The sequence below is a fragment of the Saccostrea echinata genome, unplaced genomic scaffold (genome assembly GCF_033153115.1).
Source record: "Saccostrea echinata isolate AGI-Se365-2 ecotype Australia unplaced genomic scaffold, CSIRO_AGI_Sech_v1 ptg000029l, whole genome shotgun sequence".
Classification (NCBI taxonomy): domain Eukaryota; kingdom Metazoa; phylum Mollusca; class Bivalvia; order Ostreida; family Ostreidae; genus Saccostrea; species Saccostrea echinata.
In genome coordinates this window covers 13,077,942-13,102,564 of record NW_026889778.1, presented here as the reverse complement: position 1 = coordinate 13,102,564, position 24,623 = coordinate 13,077,942, and the positions used below count along the sequence as shown (strand labels likewise).

Here is a 24,623-nt window from a genome sequence, read left to right as displayed (position 1 = left end):
ATTATTCAAACATTTAATAAAACTTATAAGTGAATAATGCAAAATTCAATAACGTAAATTTCACTTTACAAAATATGTTATACAAATATATCAATATTTATCCAGGGTGTTAAATGATGTAACACAAATCAGCACGCTTTTAAAGCTAATGAAAAAGGTGAACATAATGGTGATCGATCTAAAAGAAAAAACCTGACAAACAATAAAAATCTGTGAACAGGGCATAAAACAAGGACCCCGGAAATTCCAGAGGTGGGATCAGGTGCCAAGGGCGATTAAGCTCCTTTTTTACTGTCCTTTAAGCAAGTCTTTTATTTCCTGATTTTGAGTCAGTTCTTCTGCGGTTTTTCCGTTTTTATCTCTTGCGGAAACGTCTGCATTCCTTTGAACGAGGCATTCTACAATACAAATATTCCCTCCAAGGGCTGCATGATGTAGCGGGGTTCTTTTATCCTTATCAGCAGCATTTTCGTTTGCTTCATAATCAAGAAGCAACTTCACGATTGAAAGATTTCCTTTCATAACAGCTTCATGAAGAGGGGTTCTTTCATATTCATCAGGAACATTAATATCAATTACACAGTTATAATCATCAATCAATGTTTTTACTACTTCGAAATTGCCCCCTTCTGTGGCTGCGTGCAGCGGTGTTCTTAAATGCACATCCTTTGCATTTATATCTGCTTGTTTTTCGGCAATGAGATACTTGACCACTGCAACGTCTTTCGTTTGACAAGCTTCATGTAATGGAGTCCAAAGAGCTATAGTGGTAGCCCTCACATTGGCGCCACTTTCGCAAAGATATTTGGTTATTCCTATTATTGAAGCCTCGAATAAAGGTGTTCTATTTGTATTGTCTACCGCATTGACGATTGCTCCTTTCTTTACGAGTTCTTTTACAATACTCAAAGTCTTTGCGTAATGTAATGGGGTTTTTCCATCAGGATCTTTGACATTAACATCAACATCTCTTCTTATCAAAAGATACACAATCTTTTCGTGACTTCTTTTTACCGCCGCATGAAGAGGTGTTTCATCAGAATATTTAGAATATTTTCCGCTATTAATATCTTTTGCAAGTGGAAGTAAAAACTTCACATTCTGAACGAATCCGTGCCTTGCACCTCTGACTAATGCTTGACCAATCTCTTCAGTATTTAATGTCGCCCCTCTAAATACTAAATATATTCGAATGTCATTTCCTTCCTGTCTCAATGCAGAAAAGAGTGGCGACACGATTTGGTTACAACCATCAGCATTAACCTTTACACCATGTTTATTAACCAAACTCTTAACAATATCCAAGGCTGTATCACCTTTTGAACAAGCTATATTTAAAGGGGTTTCTTTATCCTTGTTAACAATTCTTGGATTTGCACCGCATTTCAGTAATTTTTCTGCAATTTTAAAATGATTATTTCTCAGTGCAACATGCAGTGCAGAATCACCTTTTTTACATGTAGATACTTCATTAATTTTTGCATGCCTTTTTAACAACATGTTTACAACTGTCCTATTCCCGAAACACGATGCAACAAAAAGGGGTGACCTATTCTGTTTGTCACAGAGATTAATATTTGTTATATCAATAAAACGTTCAATGCATCTTTCGTTATTGTTCCTTATAGCAATATGCAAGATAGTCTCTCCGGCTTCATTGCATACATTTGCACTATTCCTGTACAAAATTTCAACAATATCTTGCTTTTTCCCGTCGCCCGGAGATAATGATACAGCCTCCAAAATTGGACTCGATCCCCTCTTTTGCAGATAGATATTTGCACCTTTCAAAGACAACATCTCAACTATGTCCTTAAACTGCCCCTGTACAGCTTTGAAAAGAGGTGATACAACACCCTCGCCACATGAGTCGACTTCAATATTGTCACATTTAAGAAGTTGTTCTACAATGTTTGAGTTGTTTGACTCGACTGCATAGTAGAGGGGAGTTTTACCTTCTTTATCTAGAAGATTAACAAATGCATCATCTTCAACTAATAAGGCAACCACATCGATATGTCCATTTCTTGATGCAAGATGCAGGGCTGTCTGATTTTTGGAATTAACAACATTAGTATCAAGATTTCTGTCTCTATAAGATTGAACGTTTTTGATTTCCCCATCCTCTGCAGACTTAAGAAATGAATCTACAATGGATAATTATCACGCCAATAAAAATTTTTAAGTACAAGTGATAGAACTTTAAAAAAAACTTTGATTCCATTGCGTTAGCAAATGAAATCCAACGCTGATTGAAACAAATCACACTTTATATATATCAAAACAAAATAATTCTTCTTCGTTAACACCACATTTTTATTCATGCAATTCTTTAATAATTTAAAGGGGTATTCTCAGTATTTTATAAGTGAGTTGAATAAAAAATGAAAAATTACGTTTTATGTACTACTGTACAACAGTTTATTCTGAAGAAGTGATTTGTGGCGAACTGCAACACCAAATGGTATGGCTATTCATAATTAAAAAGCTAATATACCACATAGGTTGATTTTAAAGGAAAAGACCCCCCCCCCCCCAATTTAATTGGAAATATTTTTTTTCTACTTTTCAGAATATATTGAAAACTGTAAATGAACAAAATAAAGAACTATTTTAGCATCAGTATTTACAATTCACATATATTTTGCTGATAAAGTGTGTGGAAACTATTGTTTTTTCAAAACACCATAGCATGGATGGGGAGATCAAAGAGTTAAAGTATGGTTTTTATTTTGACGTCACAAACGTTGAACACCGTGCAAATGCAACATCATCAGCGAAATTCAAAATTCACGCTCACATTGAACAATTTAACGGTAGTAGTTGTTGCAATGACTCTTCCGTTAAATGAAACTTATCCGAAGGGAAATATAAAAATCACATTATAAATCACAAAATATAAATCAAATTTACAGACAAGGCAGGGTGCTAAATGTAAATATAAGCATTTACATTTGTAAGTGTTGATATTTGAGAGATATCACGGTATGTGCCAATGAATTTTCATGACTCACTAACGCGCGTTACTCAATTTATTTGCACACATCGTTGCAATTAATAGACTTACATAATTCAATGCCTTAGTATCTTTAGCCGTTTAGCCTTAAAAAATCTATTTTCTATTTTTCCTTTACTAAAATTTACTTATTACCCTGTTAGTTCATAAAATCGGTAAATAAATGGTGGGGATTTCTAGTGAATAGACAAACCGACAGACAAACAGATAAAGACATGTAGATATACAAAAAAAAAAAAAAAAAAAAAAAAAAAAAAAAAAAAAAAAAAAGAAAACCTAAGGGAGATGTATAATAAATTCAAATTTTACTTTTCATCAATCATACATTTTCACATATTTACGTTTCAAAAAAATATTTAAATAATCTATCTGTTGGTTAAAGAAATTTGATGATATATGCTGAATTTTATATTAACCAGAAATAATATTACGCAAAATAATATAAAATAGCACAAAAAATTCCCTGATCATTATTTGTTAACATGCCTACCTTTTTCGGAATCAGAGGGGGTATCTAAAATAAAAGCATCAAAGTAAGATTAATTCTCTCTCTCTCTATTTATATGTGGCGTTCATCAGTACAACGAAAAATACACGTCTGGTAAATTTTTAAAAATCAAACAATGTTAACCATTTGCAGCGAATCAGAAATTTCATCAAGACAAAAACATTATTTATTAAAAAAGGATAAACAATGTAGAGAACGCAAAATGTTTCCAGATTCTGTTTAGTGACATTTAAATGCTTTCTTAGAAAAGTGGTACATCCAAAATGTTATCTGGAATAACAAAGTTTGTTTATGGTTATTGATAATTCAGTTTATCTACCTTTTTGTAATGAATCAGGTCGAAGGAAGGGGGTACCTAGAGTAAATAAACAAAATCGATATAATTAGATTTGATAATACAAATAATTTACTCTTAATTAAGTGCAGACCTCTGTCAGATGAGTTAGTTCTTTGGTAGCACTGCAATGAATTAATTTTGTCAACAACGAGAAAGAACACATTCCTCTGATCTGTCTTGTAAATAAATGATATGGCTCGCATTTATAAACAACAACTATGTTTTGAATAGTATAATGGAAAGGGGATCCTATAAATCTCCCTATCTTCAAATTTTAGCACATGCATAAGCATAGCTTTATCTTTTTGTTCGATGCAGAGAAATCTACACTTGCCCTGAAAAAAAGGCTAAATGTATAGTATACAAATAAAAGAAAGAATTTCAAATTATTTCGAAACACAATTGGATCCTCTTTGGCTTTTTCCTTTCAATGCCTTCAACAATTTGAGATACATTGTTTACTATCGGAAGGACAGAATAACAAGGATAGACTTTATGATTTTATTTTGAGTGGGTGGATGGGTAAAAACCAAAATTATTAACGTCCTCTAATATAATCTTTCAACATACTCGTATTGTGCAATCACTGGCACTCTTTAAATTCTCTTACTAATGTTGTCCAGATACGGTTGCTTTTTGACCATTGTTTAAGATAATATAAATCATATATGGTACCAATTTTAATGCACCAGATGCGCATTTCGACAAAGTATGTCTCTTCAGTGATGCTCAAGCCGAAACGTTGGAAATCCAAAATATTTAAATTAAAAAAGACTTGGAAGAGCTGATTAAAAAAGGTGCCAAAGACTGGAGCCAAATACCTCGAAGATATCATTATTTGTGACGTCATAACCTGCAGCAGTTAAAGTGCTCAAAGAAAATATCGTCGATTTAAAAAAAAATAAGAAATGTGTTCTTTTCAAGGATGTGTGATTCATATTTTAAGTACTTTACTAATATCGGACAAATGTAATATACGAGGAGTGTTCCAAAAATACTGTGTGAAAATCGTGTAAATATCTCACTGAAACCACTTTGACACGTTAGATTGATCACTGAACCGTAGCGGGAGAAAATTTCATGTTCACAATTTCACTGACTTAGCTACAGTGTATATTGCTTTATAGCGTATTCATTACAATATACTCAAAATGACTGGAAAAAGAACAATGCACTTGAAATTAGGCCTATGTAAACCCGTAGATATTCATCGTGAGGCCTGTGATATCTATGGGAATGGTCAAATGTCTCATAGGTTTGTTTGTAGGTGAGTTGCTAAATTTAAAACATGTTACGAACACCTCAAAGACGCTTCTCGTCAAGGTCTGCAACAGTTACATCCAATAATAACATCGTAAAAATCCACCAAATCTTACAGAAAGACGCAAGATATACCGTGAGGCAATTGGCTCGGATGTCAAACTTGTCGTTAGCCCGTGTTCATAATATTTCGAAAAAAAATCTGAAGCTTAAAAAGATAAACGCTAGATAGCGATGAACAAAATGCAAAATGTTGAAAATTCAAAGAAATTATTAAAATTGTATTCAAAATATACCAAAAAGACATTTGATTTATTTTGTTACAGGTAAGGAGATCTGGTTATATTATTTTGAGCCAAAACATAAGAGTTCTAACAGAATCTTGATATCAAAGAATGCAAAACGTCCTAGTGTTGCTAAAAGAAGGTTTACATGTACATTTATTTTCTTTGACAATAAAGGCCCTGTCATGCAAATTCCTGTGCCAAAGGGCAAAACAGTCACCGGTAACTTCTATAAAAATGCTGTTATTAAACTGAAGTAATATTACATAAAGGTCGTCGCCCCAAAACGGGTATGAAGATTCTCCTACTTGTGCACGACAATGCACCTGCACACGAAGCACGCATTATGACCGAGTATTTGGAGGCGGAAAAGGTTACTGTCCTACCGCACCCCCCCCCCCCCCCCCCGTTTTCTCCATATTTAGCCCTGTGCGACTTCTTTCTGTTTCCCAAACTTAAATTCCACCTATCTGGAAATTAACGGGCCTTGCCTGTCTGATATGCGCAATATTTTAATAGTTTCGTATGATAGTGACAGGCAATACCAGTCTAATATGGATAAAGATACAAATCACGAAATGCCCTTGGGTCTGCAATTTTTCAGTATATGATAAGTGCCCCTATTGAGGAGTGTGGAAAATGTTTCCAGAAGTGGATTGTTCGTCTTAAAAAAGTGTATCCAGGTCAAGGGTGAGTGCTTAGAAGGGCAGGGACGAATAAAAGGATCAAAGATTAATAAATGTGGGTGAAAACAGCCAAGTGTCATTATTTTTGGAACATCCCTCGTATATTGTATATTGTATCGTATAAAGTAAATGTTGAGGACAATTAGATGGTTTATTTAGACTTGTTACTTGATTTCAGCATATATACGTGTAGTATTGTGGCCATCTATAAATTATATTGCAATTTAAGGTCATAACAAATTTAAAAATCTAAGTTAATTTATATTTTCAAAATTTTTATAGTTTGTAAAATGTGCTTTCCGTATAGATTTTTACGGAAGCCCGTTGAGGCCACTTCAGAGAAAGAAATATTTTTTATTGCGTTTAAAAGCAAAAAGTATTGCGTTTTATCGTAATAATCATTGCGTTTAAACGCAAAGTGTTTTGCATTTAAACGCAATATACATTGCGATTAATCGCAATCTTTTGTGTTTAAACGCAATGATTATTGCGATTAAACGCAATGTTTTGCGTTTAAACGCAATACTTATTGCGTTTAATGCAATAAAAATATTTCTTTCTCTGAACTGACCTCAACGGGCTTCCGTAGATTTTACTACCTAATTGCTAAAATAACAAATGTTAAACCCCATATTTAATATTTTGTTGGTCAACTGCATTAAATATAGAAATAATTAATTCTTTTGCAAGATTTCACCAGATTTGCAGCACCTTTCAAATACCTTATTACTTCTTGAGTGAAATTGTAAAAGCTTGATCCATTGAGGATATGCCTTTGCAATTTATCGATTTATTAAATCCCTATTATTATCCTTCAATGAATCTGCAAACAAATATATCAATTGGCTTAGAATAAAAATCCTAAAACAGGCATTGCATCCAAGTAAATAGTTTGTTACATTTCTACGAATAATATTCTATTTGACAAAAAAGTATATGATATTACTAGATATTCCTCTCACTGATTACAAACTGTGTCAAATTTTTCGATATGACCTCATATTGACAAGTACATTGCTATCAGTGATCATGAACTGTCTTACCTAGCTGTGTAGGAATTTCTTAACTATAAAACTCCATGTAATAGTAAATTTTGATGTAGGTTTAAGCTCTCCAAAAGTTAAAAAATCATTTGAAACATTGTTGTTTTAGTGTGATGTTATATTCAATATTTCCCGTATAAATAAGGCCCCTTCTCCTTTTTGTAGCCTTAACTGTGCTACGCTTGGTGAAACAAGGGAGACATATTTTCTCTCTTTTGACACAGACCTGAAAACAAACTGAAAGATATATGTAGGTGTTTCAAACCACCAGAAAATACTTTAGGATAATACATTCTTAAATTATACTGTTTATGTTTAGAAGAAAACTTTTCTTAAGATACATGTATAATGAACAAAGCTTTGTTAATAAAATTACTGATTATCCTTTATCGAAAAGCATACCTGTCTGTGACCCAGAGAAGACCGAGATGGACTCTAAAAGTAAAATAATATCATTAAAAGATCTCTCTAAAGTCATAGTTAAGAGAAATACACAGTTTTTAAAAGAAAAAAAATGATAAAAAGAAATAGTATAAAGATACTTCTATTCAAAATTAATGTTAGTGGTAACAGACATTTTCTAATCAATCAGTCAAAATCACCCTGGTGTAAGCCAGATAAATTACGCTGTTTTATTTCTGCATTATCTATCCATATCTTCGCAAGCTTTTCCGAGCGAATAGACATTATTTCATGGCGTTGGATTTAGCAAAGTCATACAGTGCAGATCAATATCGATAACATGTTTTGATTTTAAGGAATATCACTCCTGACACGGGTTATATCAAAGATTTTTTAGAAGTATACATGCATCTTCTCAGATAGAATGACTCAAAATCATGAAGAAAATTGGAAGTCAGTGTGCATCTGACTTATCAATTTGACATTTTCACCCTTAAGCTTAACTTTAAGGTTAATCATTTTAATTTTTGAAATACACATGATATGGAGATAACGAACAGTATTCAAGCTCAAAAGTCCATTGAACAAAATAAGAGTAGATATAAGTTTAAACCAGATATAATCATGGTAATACGTGTAATCTTATTTTGTGTGAAATAGTTAATATTATAATTATAAATGAAAAACACTGCAAATTATAGCCTGTTAATTATTGTGTGACCGTTTTGCAATAATACAATATCCATTTGGGGTATCATATAACTAAACAGGCAATACAATATTTTCTTATTTCAAACCTTTTATAAACTGAGTGTTGATTTGATCGATTGAAAATATCGTGCAATAAAAAAAAAGAAAAAAAATGTTGGATCCTGTGATGTATATGTATACGTAAGTGTTGAGATGTTTCTTGCCTTGTTCAAGAGATCTTCAATTTGTGGCGAAGTATGATTAATAAATGTATAAGAATTTCTCCGAGTAAAAATAAATAGAACAAAAGTCCCAAGACATTGAATAAAATAAATGAGTAGATTTTGATAATTTTCATCTTTTTGTCCTTTCACCAAAAGAAATGTCCTCCATAAATCTTATTTCTTATCGATTTTGTGATCAGTTTTTAAAGCGAATTTTGTAGTTTTCATTGTTTAATTTAAAATATATTATAAAAATGAAATTGTTATTGATAATTAAGGTGGTATGGGATACCAAACGAAACTTCTCCTACATATTTATGTACCCAAATTAGAAGGATTTGAAATACCCCCACCTTTCAGTATATGAAAGTGTAATTTTAATAATTTTTTTATTATTTTAATGAGAAATACAAAAACGATTTTTTTTCTTGCATAATTCTTTTTTCATAAGCTTAATATTATAGGCAGGTGTTTCCTAATATAAAGTGTTTATAAAAACAAAAATGACAAGAAATATGTCTTAGTATTTTTTTAATTTTCAACAAAAATAAGCGTAAAAAACTGGGAAAACTTTATTTCGTGAAAACAGACGGATAACATTTCATGAAAGTCTACAATAAGAATGTATCTTAATATGTTAGCAAAGTGAAATAAACAAATTGAAAATATATATATATATATAAATGGAAAATATAAAATGCATTTAAATTTTTTTGAATTAAAAGATCCGAGCGGAAGAGTTATCCTTCTTTATTTTCTAAGGGTTGAAAAAACCTGGGTGCTATTTTAGAAATGATGAGCATTTTTTCCCAACCATAAAAAAATCGCACTTTGTAGTTTTCAACTTTGAGCGGTTTTGAAAACAATGCATGGACAATCACTTTCCAGGACGTGTCTTGTTCAGAGCAATTGCATTCATCTGAACGTTTTGGGACTATATACAACAGCTAGCTGATTTGTGACCAAACAGTTACTTCTTGAATTAAATAACAAAAAAGTCCAGCTCTGGTTAACGTGATAATTGATTGGTGATAATTCAGCACAATGTGAAGTAATCGCACTTATCCATGCCTCACCGCACACAAGGTGCTGTACAGTTACTCAAACAATTGAAATACAGCTTTTGCTTAAAAGTGTTCAAAAGCAGCAATGTTGAAACTACCTTTTACAGGGGTTTGCTTTTTTAAATGTCCGTTGTACAATTATAAGTAAATTTATATACTTGCGATTTTTTTTGTCTGTTTTTACTTAAAATGCCGACTTGTGAGAACTTGCATTGAAATAGGCTTCAGAGTGTACTTTTCAACGGTGTATCTACAAATTTTGACCCGGTAATAAGCACTCATGCAAATCAAAACAATACTTCAAACGGAAATACGTCATAATGTGGAGGTATCCCATACTACCTTAAGATATAAGACGTTCTGACCAAACTTTTCTCAAAAGTTGACGATTGACATACTTTACAAAAAATATTGCGAATATTAATTTTAGAAGGCAAGACTTTTAAAAAAAGAATAGTCTACAGAAATGTTCAACTTTTAAGTGTTGAAGCTTTTGACCGTGTCAAAAGTAGTTGGAAAAAGTAATGAAATAAATACTAGTATATCATTGATTATAATCAATGATTATTTTTATACACGTACATATGATAGGAGTAAATGAATAGAAATCAAAGATGTACTCATTGTTTGGAAAAAAATTAACTTGTGAATTAGATGGTCTCTATTTTCAGGATTCTTACCCCTCGGTGATTCGGGTAGCAGCTCCGTCTTCTCTGAAAGAAAAAAAACCTGGTGAATATTTTAAAGTAAAAATTCAAAACAGTATATTTCTTATTCTGCATATTTGGATTCCATTAAACGCCATGTATTGCAACTGTAAAGACGAACAAATGACCTCAATAATACTAATGACCGGGGGTCATTTTTCGACGTCGAAAAATGACCCTTTTGACTGTAGGAAAAGTATCATCAGCCTTGAAATCCGCATACCGTACGTGAAGAAAAATGACCCCCGTAGAATAATGACCCCTGGTAGACTTTATTAGGAATATACTTTTTGGATAAAAAAAAAAGAGACTTAATAAATCAAAAGAGCGGTGGATCAAAATGCTCACCTGAGGTAAATTGAAGATATAGCGATGATCTGTTGTCCTCATCAAATATTTCATATGGCTTTTATGATAAACTGACAACTTTAATCGACATCAATGTACACTATGTGGAAATGCTTTTATTCTGATATGACTTATGTATCATTGTTTAAAAAAATCTTTTATTTTTGCTAATACTATCCAGAGAGAGAAAGAGAGAATTGTTTACAATGTCTAACGGTTAATTAAGTGGCGTTCGAATGCCAATGCTTTAAATAGTGTACATACACGTAATTTTCGGACATACAGCACAAGTGCCTTACAATTTCAATAAGAAGAATTAATTACTTGACGTATTAGAGACACTTCTAAATCTGCACTTTTGTTAATTGGTCGTATGCGTCTATAATAAGTAAAATATCGAAATATAAATGATAAAAAGGATCAAGACTAGAATGTATGCTATTGCAAACAATAGTATGAAGGGCCGTTTTCGTATTTACCGCCATTAAGTGATACCACCTATTCAAGAAGGTGATATATCCTATTTACTTGGTGATATCACCTTTTCGAATTCGTGATATCACTTTTTCAACTTTTGAATTGGTAATATCTCCTTTTTGAAAATGTGATATCAACTATTCAAATTAAGTATGAAATAACAACTGCTCCCAAGACTATAGTGCTGCAGTGCCTACATTTACTCTATACAGGAAGTAAATTAAAGCGTTCAGTCTCTTTTCAAACAGATATTGACAACAGAGAGAAAGTATCGATAAATATAGCAAAACTGACTGTAAATGAGATTTTCTGAGCAGAAATTTCTTCAAAATCTTATGTCAGTTTTGAATATTTTTAATATTCCCAACAACCAAAATGAATTTGAATTACCATATTTATATTGGATTCCGAAACTTCATAAAAATCCCTACAAACAAAGATACATAGCGGGACCTAGTAAAAGCTCTACCTTGTCTCTTTCTTTACTTTTCACTAAAATTTTAAGAGCAGTGAAGGAGAAACTTCAAGAGCACTGTATAACAATATGTTCGAGAAGTGGTGTAAATAGATGTGGATACTTAAAAATTTAACTTAAAACCCTTTTCAAACAGGTAGCATTACCTACTCGAATGGCGCCTCATACAATACACGATGATCCATACATATTGATCATATAACGGCTGTTTCTACCTGTGCACGTTAGTTCATTCATTTGTTATGAGAAAAAAATGTCCAATCGTTTCCATGGCAATAGATCGGTTTGTTTGTTTGTTGTTTAACGTCCCTCTCGAGAATTTTTCACTCATATGGAGACGCCACCACTTGCCAATGGAGAGCTGTAAATTTTGACCTATGCTCGGCACTTAGGGCCATTGAGCAGTGAGGGATCTTTTTTGTGCCAGGATGTACTGCGACACGGGACCTCGGTTTAAACGATCTCATCACCGTTCACGGTAGCTCGGTCGGTAGAGCGCTCGCTCCGGGATCGGGAGGTCGTGAGTTCGAATCTCGGCCTCGACTGCTTGGGTCGATAAAAAAAAATGGGTAGCAACTGTTCCTTCGCCATGCGCTCGGCACTTTGAAGTGAAAGTTGCGGGTCCTTCGGATGAGACCTTAAAAACCGAGGCCCCGTGTCACGGCAGGCGTTGGCACGATAAAGATCCCTCACTGCTCAATGGTCCTGAGTGCCGAGTATAGGTCAAAATTTGAAGCACTTCACCGGTATATGGTGACATCTCTATATGAGTGAAACATTTTCGAATGGAACGTAAAACAACATACAATCAATCAATAAACGGTCTCATCCGAAGGACCGATCTCCACGTCCCACAGTGGGATTAGAACCCGCGACGTAAGGACCAACTCCTTACTCCGCAACTCTATAGCAAACGCTCTAACCACTGCGCCACGCGGGCGACTCCACGGCAATAGAAACAGTTTTAAAAATCTTAATTGTAAATGCATTTGTGAAGTTTCAAACAGATTGTACAAGCAACCCGTGAGAATATTAGTTGACAATTTTTTCCATAACAAAGGTGGTCAGTTTTCAAAATCAAATTATTTAATGAACATCTAGATTTGCTGATCGTCATTCCTGAAACTTTTTTTAAGTATCCAAGTCATGTCCGAGAAAATATTTGTACGGAATGATAGGTCTAGCGATAACAATATATCGTCGTGATTACCTTTTACCAGTAGCCACTATGACGTATCTATTGTCACAGCGCAACTTTAATTTTGATCTGAGAACACAATCAGTCTAATAAAAAGAAACACTAGTAAAGTTTTAAACAATTTTTAATTACGTGTTCGTCTAGTGTTAATCAGAAAAAGGCAAGAGAATTACCAATCTGAGATTTGAGATCCAAATCTTGGCATCAATTATCTCTTTTGAACTTTGTATCACTCTGTTGGGATGGGTGTCATTTTTCAACGGGGATCAAATTCTTAAAGGTTGCACAGTCATGTAGAAAACGGATACCTAGGGTTCTTTTTCTACAAAAAAATATCTTTTTTCTACGGCTATGGGGTCATTTCTTGATGACTTCCGGGTCATTTTTCTACAGGGGCCATTATTCGTCTTTACACAGGCATCCGATGAAATACTACACTGTATGACTCAATCAAACATATTTTATTCACCTCTTAGGTAGTTATGATTACTTAAAATCACTCTATGTTTGCTTAAAACGCAATAATTTGCAATAAATGTGCAGCATCTTGTACCCACACACAGTGGTTATAAAAATTATCATTGAACATATTGAACTAAGACCTCTGAAGTTTGCACTGTTTTTTAAATATTTTAAAATGTATCAAAATATAGGGTAACATGATTAAATATGTAAAATTAAACACGTTGTTTTGGTACTAATTGATTTAATGAAAAATTACCTTCATTTTCTTTACTCCGATCTGAATTGAAAAAAAAAAAATGGATATTGAATTTTCATATAGATAGGCATTAAGTTAAAATAAATACATATATAAATATAATGCTTTCAATAATCACCAATATTAATTTGCACTTCTAACTCTGATCTAAATTTTAACATAAAGTGGATATTGAATTTAAGCTTCCATTCGCATATATATACTTTCATTATGTTTAAATGAACAAATAAAATATACCTTTTGATTACACATGTTGAATAAATTTATACAGAAATGAGTTCTTGCCTGATGATGAAGATTTTCTTCTATAAAGATAGACGATGAATGCAGCTAATATCAGCAAATATAAACATGATGTAATCACTGCTAGTAGAACGGTTCCAATTTCTAATCCATCTTTCCCGTTAACTAAAGTTTCGCTTGAAACTGTTATGCTCTCTAGGGTACTAGAATCAACAAAACCGTTTTTTGGTTATGAAATAGACAGCAGGTATTAAAAATAATCAATAAAATATGGAGATAACGAACAGTATTCAAGCTCAAAGTCCATTAAACAATACAAATCGGGAGCAGAGCAAACAAGGACCTCTAAAACATCAGAGGTGGGATCAGGTGCCATGGAGGAGTATAAGCATTTCCTGCCGACCGGTCACACCCACCGTGTGCTCCTTGTCATGATCGGGAAAAACGGAAAAATCCATAGACAATACAGTGTGTAAATAATGGCCTAACAATTAGTATGAAAAACGTCAGTCAGCATTTGATTTAATGATAGGCTGCATTTGCTGACAATTTCAATTTCAATTCAATTTCAGTTTATTTATTGCGGAAGACATACGCAGGTGAGTTAATGCAACGTATAGGCATTTCTATGCAAATAATCTAATTAAAATGCCTAAGGACTGTATCTTTTTTACAGAGAAAGTTAAAACTTATTGTCCGGTATCACTTCATTTAGTACTTTTATGTGAATTCTAGACAATTAAAATCTTCCATTTTAAATTATTCTACACCTTAACATATATATACATGAAATAAGTTGAATCTCTTGACGTACACTTATAATTAGAATCCATGCAAATACTTAAAAAACTGCTTGTTCATATTATGGATAAGATTGGGGTGTTTACGCGGCGTCAAGTCCAACGTATCTCGCCGTAAACCCCTAACATGCTGGAGTACTGATATGCTATGTACCACTGATCTTAATTTACAGCAACATATAAGCACATGAAACATCTAATTTTAATTAGATTTATAAACATTCATGCTGGTTTTAAAAGCAATAGCTAAAACTTCTTCTTCTTTTTTCTTTTTAGATAAATGCGATGATTTGAATCAAGCTATATTTATGATATTCAAAAAAATTAATCTTTAATCATAAATGGCATTCTATAAACACATGAATCTCCGTGCTCCGCAAACTATGGTGAAATAATAGTTCATGACTTGTATGCTTTATATAATTACTCATTTGTACCCAGTAATTGCCATTTACTGGGTATTCTTATATTTTTTCAATTAATACAATTTTTACGTTCATTGTAGATGACAAAAATAACGACCATTCATTTTGCGTCGCGGGAAATGTCATTGTGACGTCACGATTTTCACTGGAAGGTCGATTGAAAATCGGACGCCATCCGATTTCCAATCGACTTTCGACTTGGGTGGTCACACGGTACGATTTTAGTCGAAAGCAAATCGAATGGAAAAATCGGATGGAAAATCGAATGAAAAATCGCATCGTCTGACCGCACCGTAATATATACTTGATACCTACGACGTGAGATAGCCAGTAAACATTATGACGTCATATTATGACGTCATTGTTCTTTACTACACAAGATTGTAATGGATATCAACAAAAATGTTTTGGCGCAAGGGCATGCTCTATTTTATTTAACTGAAACAAGGCAAAAAATTCCAAAGTTTGCTAGTATTGCTGCACAAATATCAACAACACAGTTGTATAATTTCAGTTTGTAAAGTTTTAAGTTCAATAAAGGTTAAAATGTACAGTCCGGTATAAGTTTCCTCAAATTCCGATCAAATGAGAAAATGCCTAGGATTTGTGCAGCAGTTTAATTAATCTATAGAATATTCCTCTTAGCATTATACAATTTTTATGTAAAAATAAATAGGGTAATCCCTTGCGCCGAAGCTGTTTTGTTGATGTGTTTTATTACATCCAGTATTTAAGATCAGTGACGTCATAATGTGTACTGGCTATAACATATCGTGGGTACTAAATATGCATAAGAAAATAAATCAATATTTTCTCTGAATAATAAATATACCTCTTATGCTTTTTTTTATTAGCTCATTTGCATAGAAACGCCTATACCTAGCCTTAACTCACATGTGTACGTCTTGTAGTAGTATTACAAAATTACATGTTCGCCATAAAAGAACTTACACATATGTCATTGATTACCTATTGCTTGCATTTTGTAATGTTGTCAGACAGTTTCTTTCATTCAAGAAACACCGCTGATAAATGTCTACTTCTAGGCAAGCAGGATCTGAATATAAGATATATTTTAATGATTTTGAAGATTTGCAGCATAGATTTACAGATAGAGTGAATTGTAATTTAAATTAAATTTTTGAAAATTCCTCCATAGATGACTCGATTATATGATTCTTCATTACCGTGAATTTCATTATTATGAAGTGCTTTTTTATGAGTTCTATATTTGCACCAATAGATAAACCTTCAAAGTATATTTTTCCTTCATTTTCTTTTTTTCAAAATTTGTCCAACGAAAATATTTTGATAATGTTTATTCTTCATTTTTTAATATTTTTTGTTTTTCAGTTTCAATTTTGTTGTGTGTGAAATAATTAACACACTAGTTAAAATTAAGAAAAAACATTGAAAAAATTGAATTTTGATTTTTATACGTCTATAGCTTACATTTATATACTTCGTTGCTAAAGTAAAAAGAACCAGGACATCCAATTTGGAAACCACCACAATTGATTGGATTAAGTATTCCATTATTTGTCAGCTCAACACAGTTTCCTGTAAAGATACCATGAAAAAGTTTACAAAATTGATTATCATATGCTTGTTTATTTTTAAAAATATCTGCTACATAATATTATACTCTCGTAGGATAAATATTTTTATCTACTATGTGTTCATTACAAGCGGAAGGTAAAATAAAATAATGTGTGTGTAATCTTATCTTCTTCCATTTAAAACACACGTATCAAATGCACATCCTATAACAATTGTAAAATGACATTTATATAACATTTTAACAAACTATTTAGGAAGATTTGTCGCATATGTGTCATGTTTCTTATACTGTCAAGTTTGATCCTAAATGTTGCTACAAAACGTCACATATAGAATGCTTGTTAGACATGACCAGAAAACAAATGTAACCTATTTCCAGGAGAATCCAAATCCCCCTCCCCCCAAAAGTAATTTAAAAAATGTTGGTTTCATTTATAGGCAAAATAAATATTCTATCAACTTAATATGTATTCAATATAGGATATCAATATAATTATCACAGACCTCCTAGAACACCTATCCGCTTTGAATCAAAGCAGAATTCCAGTAGCGCGGAACGGTCTTGACTAGGAACACAATGATACAAGTTGGTATTATCTGGCGAATTAATACTGCAGTTTAACCTCTTAGCTGCTTTTAGCCAATCAACTTTGTTCTGAGGACATCTCTGAACTAAAACAACCATCAAGGGTAAATACGTCATTGGATCTGGCATCTAAAAATAGATAATCCTTTTGATATTTACCTGTAACACCAAAGGCCATGGAATCAATACAGAAAGTACCCAAAGAGCGAATGACTCGACTAATAATCAAGTACCGTCTTAAGTGCTGCAAAATTCACACAAAAAATCTCCTTTTCGGTATTAATTTGGATGTTTCAAAAAATGAAAATTGTTCTTTCTGCCCTCAAAATTATTCTCCTAAAAATAATTCAATGATTTGATTTCAATATTTTTACTAAAAGTGAAGGGAAAGTAAAAATAGAGGAGGCTTGTAATTTTCTTAATCCGAGTCCATCTCAAATTTTACCACTCTATTAAGCGTAGATAATTTTATAAATTTCAAATGAAACTCACCTTATGGAAGGACAAGTGGACAGAAAAAAATGCATCAATGTTATTTTAGTATTGTATACTTTTTGACATTTATCAGGAAACTTAGAATGAAAACGAAAGTAAAGATCCAATATGAAAGATTATATCGAATTCAAAATTTACTGAAATATACGTACCCCTATGATTTCAGGTAAAGTCTTTTAAGTATTTCACACATGCATTTTAAATTTTAAGACTAGACTTGAATTAGAACCATAATCATGCACCATATTTACACGTCCACGGGACGTAAAAGTGTAGAGTTTTTTTTAACAAGATACATGCAGTAACGACAACTCATGAAATTAAAAGTCCCATTATATATTGGGGTGATTTAGATATACCGGTACATGAAAAACCTATTTATAAAAAAATGTTCTTATTTTAATTTGCACACAGGATTTTATTTTTCTGAATATCCTATTCAGATATTATATTAACGCTATGGTACGAGCCTTTGGATTAAAAAATGATTAATAATTTTATTTATTTGTAAAACAAATCTAAGGTTTGCTTTTGGGACTCGGTATTCAACTGGAAATATTTTGATTGGGTATTTATAAATATTCCCATTCTTGAATATATGTAACATTTTTTTTTTGACTTGGTCACAGGACGAAAGACCATCTTTAAGCAATCGCTTAATGGTGGCTTAATGGTAGTTTAATGGTGGCTTAATTATAGAAGTTAATTCCTTTAAGCCACCATTAAGCCACCATTAAGCTGCAGCTTCTAGGTGCTTAACGTCCAAACTTCATTAAGCTACCATTAAGCCACCTTTAAGCTGCAGCTTGATGGTGGCTTAATGTCCAAACTTAATTAAACCACCTTAACGCATCCAGTATCAAGTCTTAAAACTAACTTGTTAAATTTGAAGTTGTTTCAGAATCATTTACGCAACTACTTATTCAATTCATAATTTTTTTCTCTCGCTATTTCTAACATTTTCGTCATTGCGTATAACCTCGAGAACTGAGAACAGCTTCACCAAATGCCTTAAAATTTTCGCTCCCTAAAATCAGCTTGTTTGAATACTTGTATTAAAATTATTTTTATCCATAAATACATAGTACGAGTATATATTAATTTTTTTTTTAAAAATCACATATTTTTGTTTCGTGTTTGGAGAGCCACGTTCCGCTGCCGAATTCATAGGGAATGTTGTAATTAGAGTCATTTTCTACTGAAATATCTCTAAGTCTCTTAATTTTGGGGGAGTAGAGAAATGTTTAAGATATAAAAAAAATATAGGTATAGATTATATTGCCAATCATTGAATTACTTCATGAATAATTTGAATTAATTCGTGGTTAAGTGCCATTATTTTTTCCTTTCTTTTAAAATACTGCAGAAGTAAGAATTTATTTAAAATAATGCAGAAGTAAGAATTTATTTAAAATAATGCAGCAGTAAGAATTGATAAAAATATAGTCAGTCTTCAACGATTGTTATTTCAAAATCAATTTCAGAAGAACAGCCGATCAGATTAAACAGGGCATCCGACCAGATTTATACACATTGAGAAGCGGGGTAAAATAATCAGTGTACAATATATCGACTAGTTAGACAATAGACCTTAATTAGGTGTCCCCACCAGTCCCCGGTCAATTAACAGGAAACTATACACGGGAACGTACAGTGACAGACTTTGATGATAATAATGTAATATATTATATTATTTTTACAAAACTTAAAATTTACGCAAGCATATAACAAATTAGAAATTATGATTGTACACAAAAAGACAATTATTTTGATACCCATAATGATATAAAAAGAATTACAACTGAAGATGATATGTTACAAAAATATTTTATAACTTGATTGTTACCCAAAGATTGTCAAAAATCGTAAATATACGCAACATATTTATAAGAACTATAATCTGTTTTTCCCCCCATCGTTCTCTTTCGATGATATTTTCCTTTTTAATAACGAAATTTTGTTATATCTGTTGAATTTCAATCTTTTCATGCTTATAAATCTGCGAATAACAGAACGAGGAATTCAGTTACTTAAAATCAAAAAGTCAAAAAGTTGTTTCAAAGGATCACACCGAACTCCGGTCCACGGTTAAGAATATTAACTTAATCTAAAACTTTATAAAAATTTCTTTTTTAAAATATATATATAAATATAATTATTTGTATTATTGATTAATAAATATAAACATCAGAAAAAAAAACCCTGTAACCATTCCAAACAAGTTTTGTTAAAAATAAAGTTTTTATATTTCACATCATTTTTCAACAGTCTCGATAGCTCAGTGGTTAAAGCGTTCGCCCTGCAATCTAAAGGTCGTAGGATCGAATCCTGTTGAGAATGCTTTTTTTTTCATTTAATTTTTTTTTTAATTTTCTTTCTTTTACATTATTTTCGCCGAATTAACAAATGACATTGTATAAACTCGACATTTATAATTTTTGTGAAGAAATCATTATAAAAATAATATTTAACCCATAAAAGCAGTTTTATCGACTGCGTAATGGTGACTTAATGGTGGCTTAAAGGTGGTTTAATGGTAGCTTAATGGAGTTTGGACATTAAGCACCTATAAGTCTGGCTTAATGGTGGCTTAATGGTGACTTAATGATTGTCTAGAAGCTACCATTAAGCACCTATAAGCTAGCTGCAATAATGTAGCCCTCTCCGATTTTTTTTAATCTTATATTTTCAGGAGAGGGCTACAATTCCACTGCATCTCCGTAATGGTGCAAATATATTTTTTAGATACAGGCGACTGCAGGCAAAATAAATTGTTTTTGCATTCAACTTACTTCCAATAAGACGGAATTTTTATTCACTATCAACATCATATCCCTTTATACGCGAAAACCAAGTAAAATAAATCTGCGTGTTTTCCAGTCGTTCACATCAGCAGCCATGACAGTTCTCGCGTGATGTACTGAGACTTGCACTTGAAATTTAGAATCACTTGATAATGTAAATGTCGGTGTTAATAAATGTTTGTGTTGTATGGTATCACTAAACATCGATAAATAAAAGCATTCCATGTGATATTTTTATCATAAACAGTGATATTTATGCTTATAATAAGAGAAATCCATACAGATCCGCTCCCCTAGATCCCAAATTCTCATTGGTTGTCCCAAAATAAAATCGATCAAGATCAGTAAACATGGCGGATAAATTCAAGTTGTGATGTTGACATACACGAAAAATAACCGATATACGGATTGTTCTGTGTATTTTTGGATCAATTCATGCCCTGCATAACTACATTTTATGAGTTCAGGTAAGATATGTTAACAAAATACCCACTTACTGATAATTTGAGCCGAAATCTGTGCGGTAGTGAATCACTCCCGCACTTGCATCATTACGGAGATTCTAAGGAGTTGTAGCCACTACTGGCCTAAATAATTACTGATAGTGCCACTTTTTACTGAAACTGCTTTCAACAGAACTTTTTTAAAAGTGTAACAACTACTGTATTGAAAAATAATGCGGACAAGCTTTAAAGGATTATTTTTAAATAATTACTATTATTGAAACAGCTAGAGTTTAAAAAGTCTTTGAAAAAAAGCTTCATCTACCATTTATTTTTCTTTTTTCTGAAATCATTTTTTAAAATAAGAACGATTCTTAACGATTTTAAACAAATTTTCTTTCCTCAGTCTTCCTTTCAACCAATTCCTCTCCCTTTACAGTCAATGTTAGGCTTGTTTTAACATCTTTTGGAGAGAAATAATCTCAGTAATTATCAGCAATTCTCAGTACCAACAGTAACTCTCAGCAAATATCAGTAACTATCAGAACCCACAGTAAAAACGACAGTAAATATCAGTAATTATCAGAACCAACAGCAATTATCAGTAACAACAGTAAAAATATCAGCAAATATCAGAAATTCTCAGTACCAACAGTATAATATCAGTAAATATCAGAAATTATCAGTAAAAAGTGGCACTATCAGTAATTATTTAGGCCAGTAGTGAGCCCTCTCCCAAAAAAAAAAAAAAAAAAAAAAATGGAGAGGGCTACATTATTGCAGCTACCTATAAGCCACCATTAAGCTACCTTTAAGCATCCATTAAGGACTTTGAGATGGCTTATTGGTAACTTAATGGTGGTGAATTTATTACTTAAATGTGGCTTAAAGGTGCTTAATGGTGACTTAAAGACAACCATTAAACTATCATTAAGGACCTATAAGCCACCATTAAGCCAAACTTAAAGGAAGTGTTTCATCTTGTGGGTGCTGAAAATTGACAAGACGCATAAATATGAAATAGTGTGGTTTATAGTTTCAACTTAATTTGCCTTACTACTGGTGTATTTCTAATGAGATTTAAAGATCCACAGGAATATTTCCCTTATTTTTGCTCTAATTTTGTTTTATAATTTTGTTAAAATTTATATATAAATAAATTCTATTTAGTTTTAACTGTACTGTTCATTAATTTTTTAAAAAATAATTTTGCATTTTGTAATCAAGGTTACCAACATAAAGATTTTGAAAAAGATTACATTAATGTTAATGTCGCTGTTTTCGTGTTGACGGATATTATCTTCTACTTTATTATTTGTTTTTTTTAAAAATGCATATATTTATAATCTTGCTGTGCCAATGGAATTCATATTATACATTATGACACATAAAGAAAATTGTTTGTTAAAGACCTGTTTATTTCTTCTAATAACCGAATATTGGCTACCTTTGTTTTGTCATGTAATATTTTTTTTAAATTACCTGTTGGCAGTAAATAAAAAAAAAAATACATGACTGAACCTGTAACTCTATACAATCTGTTGTTTGATATCAATGGTTCTTTAGTAACAACACAGAACAACGTAGACTGATCTGTTCTAAAACATGAAGAAACGTTTTAGCATTCAAATGAAAGATACTTAATAATGGAAATCTAATGACAGAACTATTTCCTAAATATTCTACAATAAATTTATTTACTTCAAGATTAAAAAAAATCTGATTTAGAATCAAAAGCATTCTAAAACACAAAAAGGGAAATTATGTTATGAAGCAAAAAACAAAATATTATATTGCAACTGATTGCAGTGACTGAAAAGTAGAAATATTGTGATATGAATGTTCAAGAAAAGGGTTTTGCTGAAACCTAAGGCGACATTGAGTCGTTTTTGGTTTTGAAATTCCGATACATTTCGCAAACATAATACGATACATAATGCAAACAACATCTGCAGAAAGGAGGGGGTGTATAAAAATCAATAAAGGATTTTTTAAAGAATTGAATTCCACCCAGTTTGTAACAGAAGATACAATCAATGTTAAACAGAGCGGCGAGACCGAGTGCCCAGACAGTTCAGCCACAGCATATTTTGCCCATTTGACACTCACAACAGGTTTTAGTATGGACTACAGTTTGAATAATTTGGCACCTGTGGGGAGAACTTGCGCAAATTGGCCAATAAATCAGAAAAAAGAATTTTCGCTAAGGTCATTAAATTACACTTTTCTTTTGGTGCATTGATTTCATTTTGAGTATGCCTTGCAGGTAGGGTTTTCCTACTTTTGTTTTTGACAGTTGTAACATAGCAAGGCTAGAATCAGGACAAGATAATGAAAATTAAAAGAGTTTTTATTAAGTTACATGAAGTTACAACTCATTCCAATATATAATTAAAGTTCACAACGTAATGAAATGATTGTATTGATTTGTTTATATAGTATCTAAAATTCCCAAAATAGTCCAAAATGTTAAAGTCATTTATCCAGTTCAGGGCAGTTCTCGTCTCTCTCTCTCTCTTCTGGTTTCAAGCTGAGTCTGTTCTTTTGCTCCAGTTTGTACCTATATCCAGTTCCTAAGGTATTGGTATAGCAACATCCGTGTCCAAAAATACTGCTGGTCAGAGTTTACATCTTATTAGTCCTATTTGACCACCTGGGTTCTAGATCAAAGCTACATTTGTCAGTGAAAGGCATGATAAGTTAATAATCCTCCTTCGGCCACTTATTGACTTATGATGATTGCCTTTAGGCCAGGAATAGAAGGGTATCCCTCGAGGTGAATATATGAAATAAGTCGATCCGATAATCCAGTCTTGTTTTGTACTGCTTTGACTTTAATTTGTTATTAGGAATCAATTTCATAATCCGACTTAAGAAAGAAGTATCACATTTAAGTGCATTTTTTAAGATTATATTATTATAAAAGAACTAAAATATAGAGACATCAATTAAACATTAATAGATAATTCATATAAAATATATGAAAGATAATGCATATATAAACATATTAAATAAACATTAATGCACATGTTAATGGTGTTTTATTCCTCCTATACTTGAGATGAATTAACGTTTAATTCACACTCGTGTCAAATATTTACTTTAATCATAACACATTTTTTATTAATATATTATTTGAACGGTAGGCACACAATTAAATTCACATCCAGGAAATCTCTTTTCGGAAAATTCACATCTAAAAATTTTCACTGAAATTCACATCTAGAAAAATTCACGTTTAAGAAATTTCACTTCAATTCAAATGCACGTCTATGAAAATACACATCTAGTAGAATCTCAATAAACAAATATGATTTGAACTGTCCATATTCACGATCCTCGGCTCCATATTAGAGGTATCAACTTGTTTATGATTCATTGAAATTTTCTGATGCGGTGATGTTAGGTAGGGTAAGGTTTCTTGATGGTGTCCTTACCTACACCAAATCTATTACTATCAGTCATCAATGGTGCAGAGGGTTTGAGATCTCTGCCCAAATCACTCATGTTGGACGAGTTAATCGTCACCAATAGAAAGTCCTCAGCTGTGACCCCTGATCTTTTAATGCTCTTTATACCCTGTCATAGTTTCGCCGACCGACGTCCCTTACAATAAATAAATATACCTAATCTGAATATTAAAGCTACCCGAAGTCCCAATCAAGCATAAACCCAATTTGACGAATCTTCAAAAACTGAGGTGGATCCAACATTTTTATTTTCTGTTAGTTCCTTAACAAGTCTGTCCATAGGTACAGTCTCAAAGTCTTGTAGAATTGTTGGTAAAGTTTAAAAAAAATGTTTATTTTAGAATGTAATGGTTTCCC

The 24,623-nt window shown here is 32.1% G+C and overlaps 1 protein-coding gene across 1 annotated transcript; it reads right to left on the bottom strand.

The window, feature by feature from the left end:
• Positions 1-288: 288 nt before the first annotated feature.
• Positions 289-24,303, bottom strand: LOC133194996 (ankyrin-1-like). Its single transcript, XM_061330885.1, has 2 exons — positions 24,234-24,303; positions 289-2,147 (listed from the first exon to the last, which is right to left on the bottom strand). Exons 1-2 carry the CDS (start codon positions 24,301-24,303, stop codon positions 289-291), a joined length of 1,929 nt encoding a protein of 642 aa, XP_061186869.1.
• Between the last annotated feature and the right edge of the window lie 320 nt (positions 24,304-24,623).

Excerpts from the sequence above, each read along its gene's own strand:
- LOC133194996 (XM_061330885.1), bottom strand. The coding sequence starts at position 24,303 with ATGAGTGATTTGGGCAGAGATCTCAAACCCTCTGCACCATTGATGACT. Across the intron at positions 2,148-24,233 it reads TAGTAATAGATTTGGTGTAG|ATTCATTTCTTAAGTCTGCA; the intron begins GTAAGGACACCA and ends TATCCATTGTAG.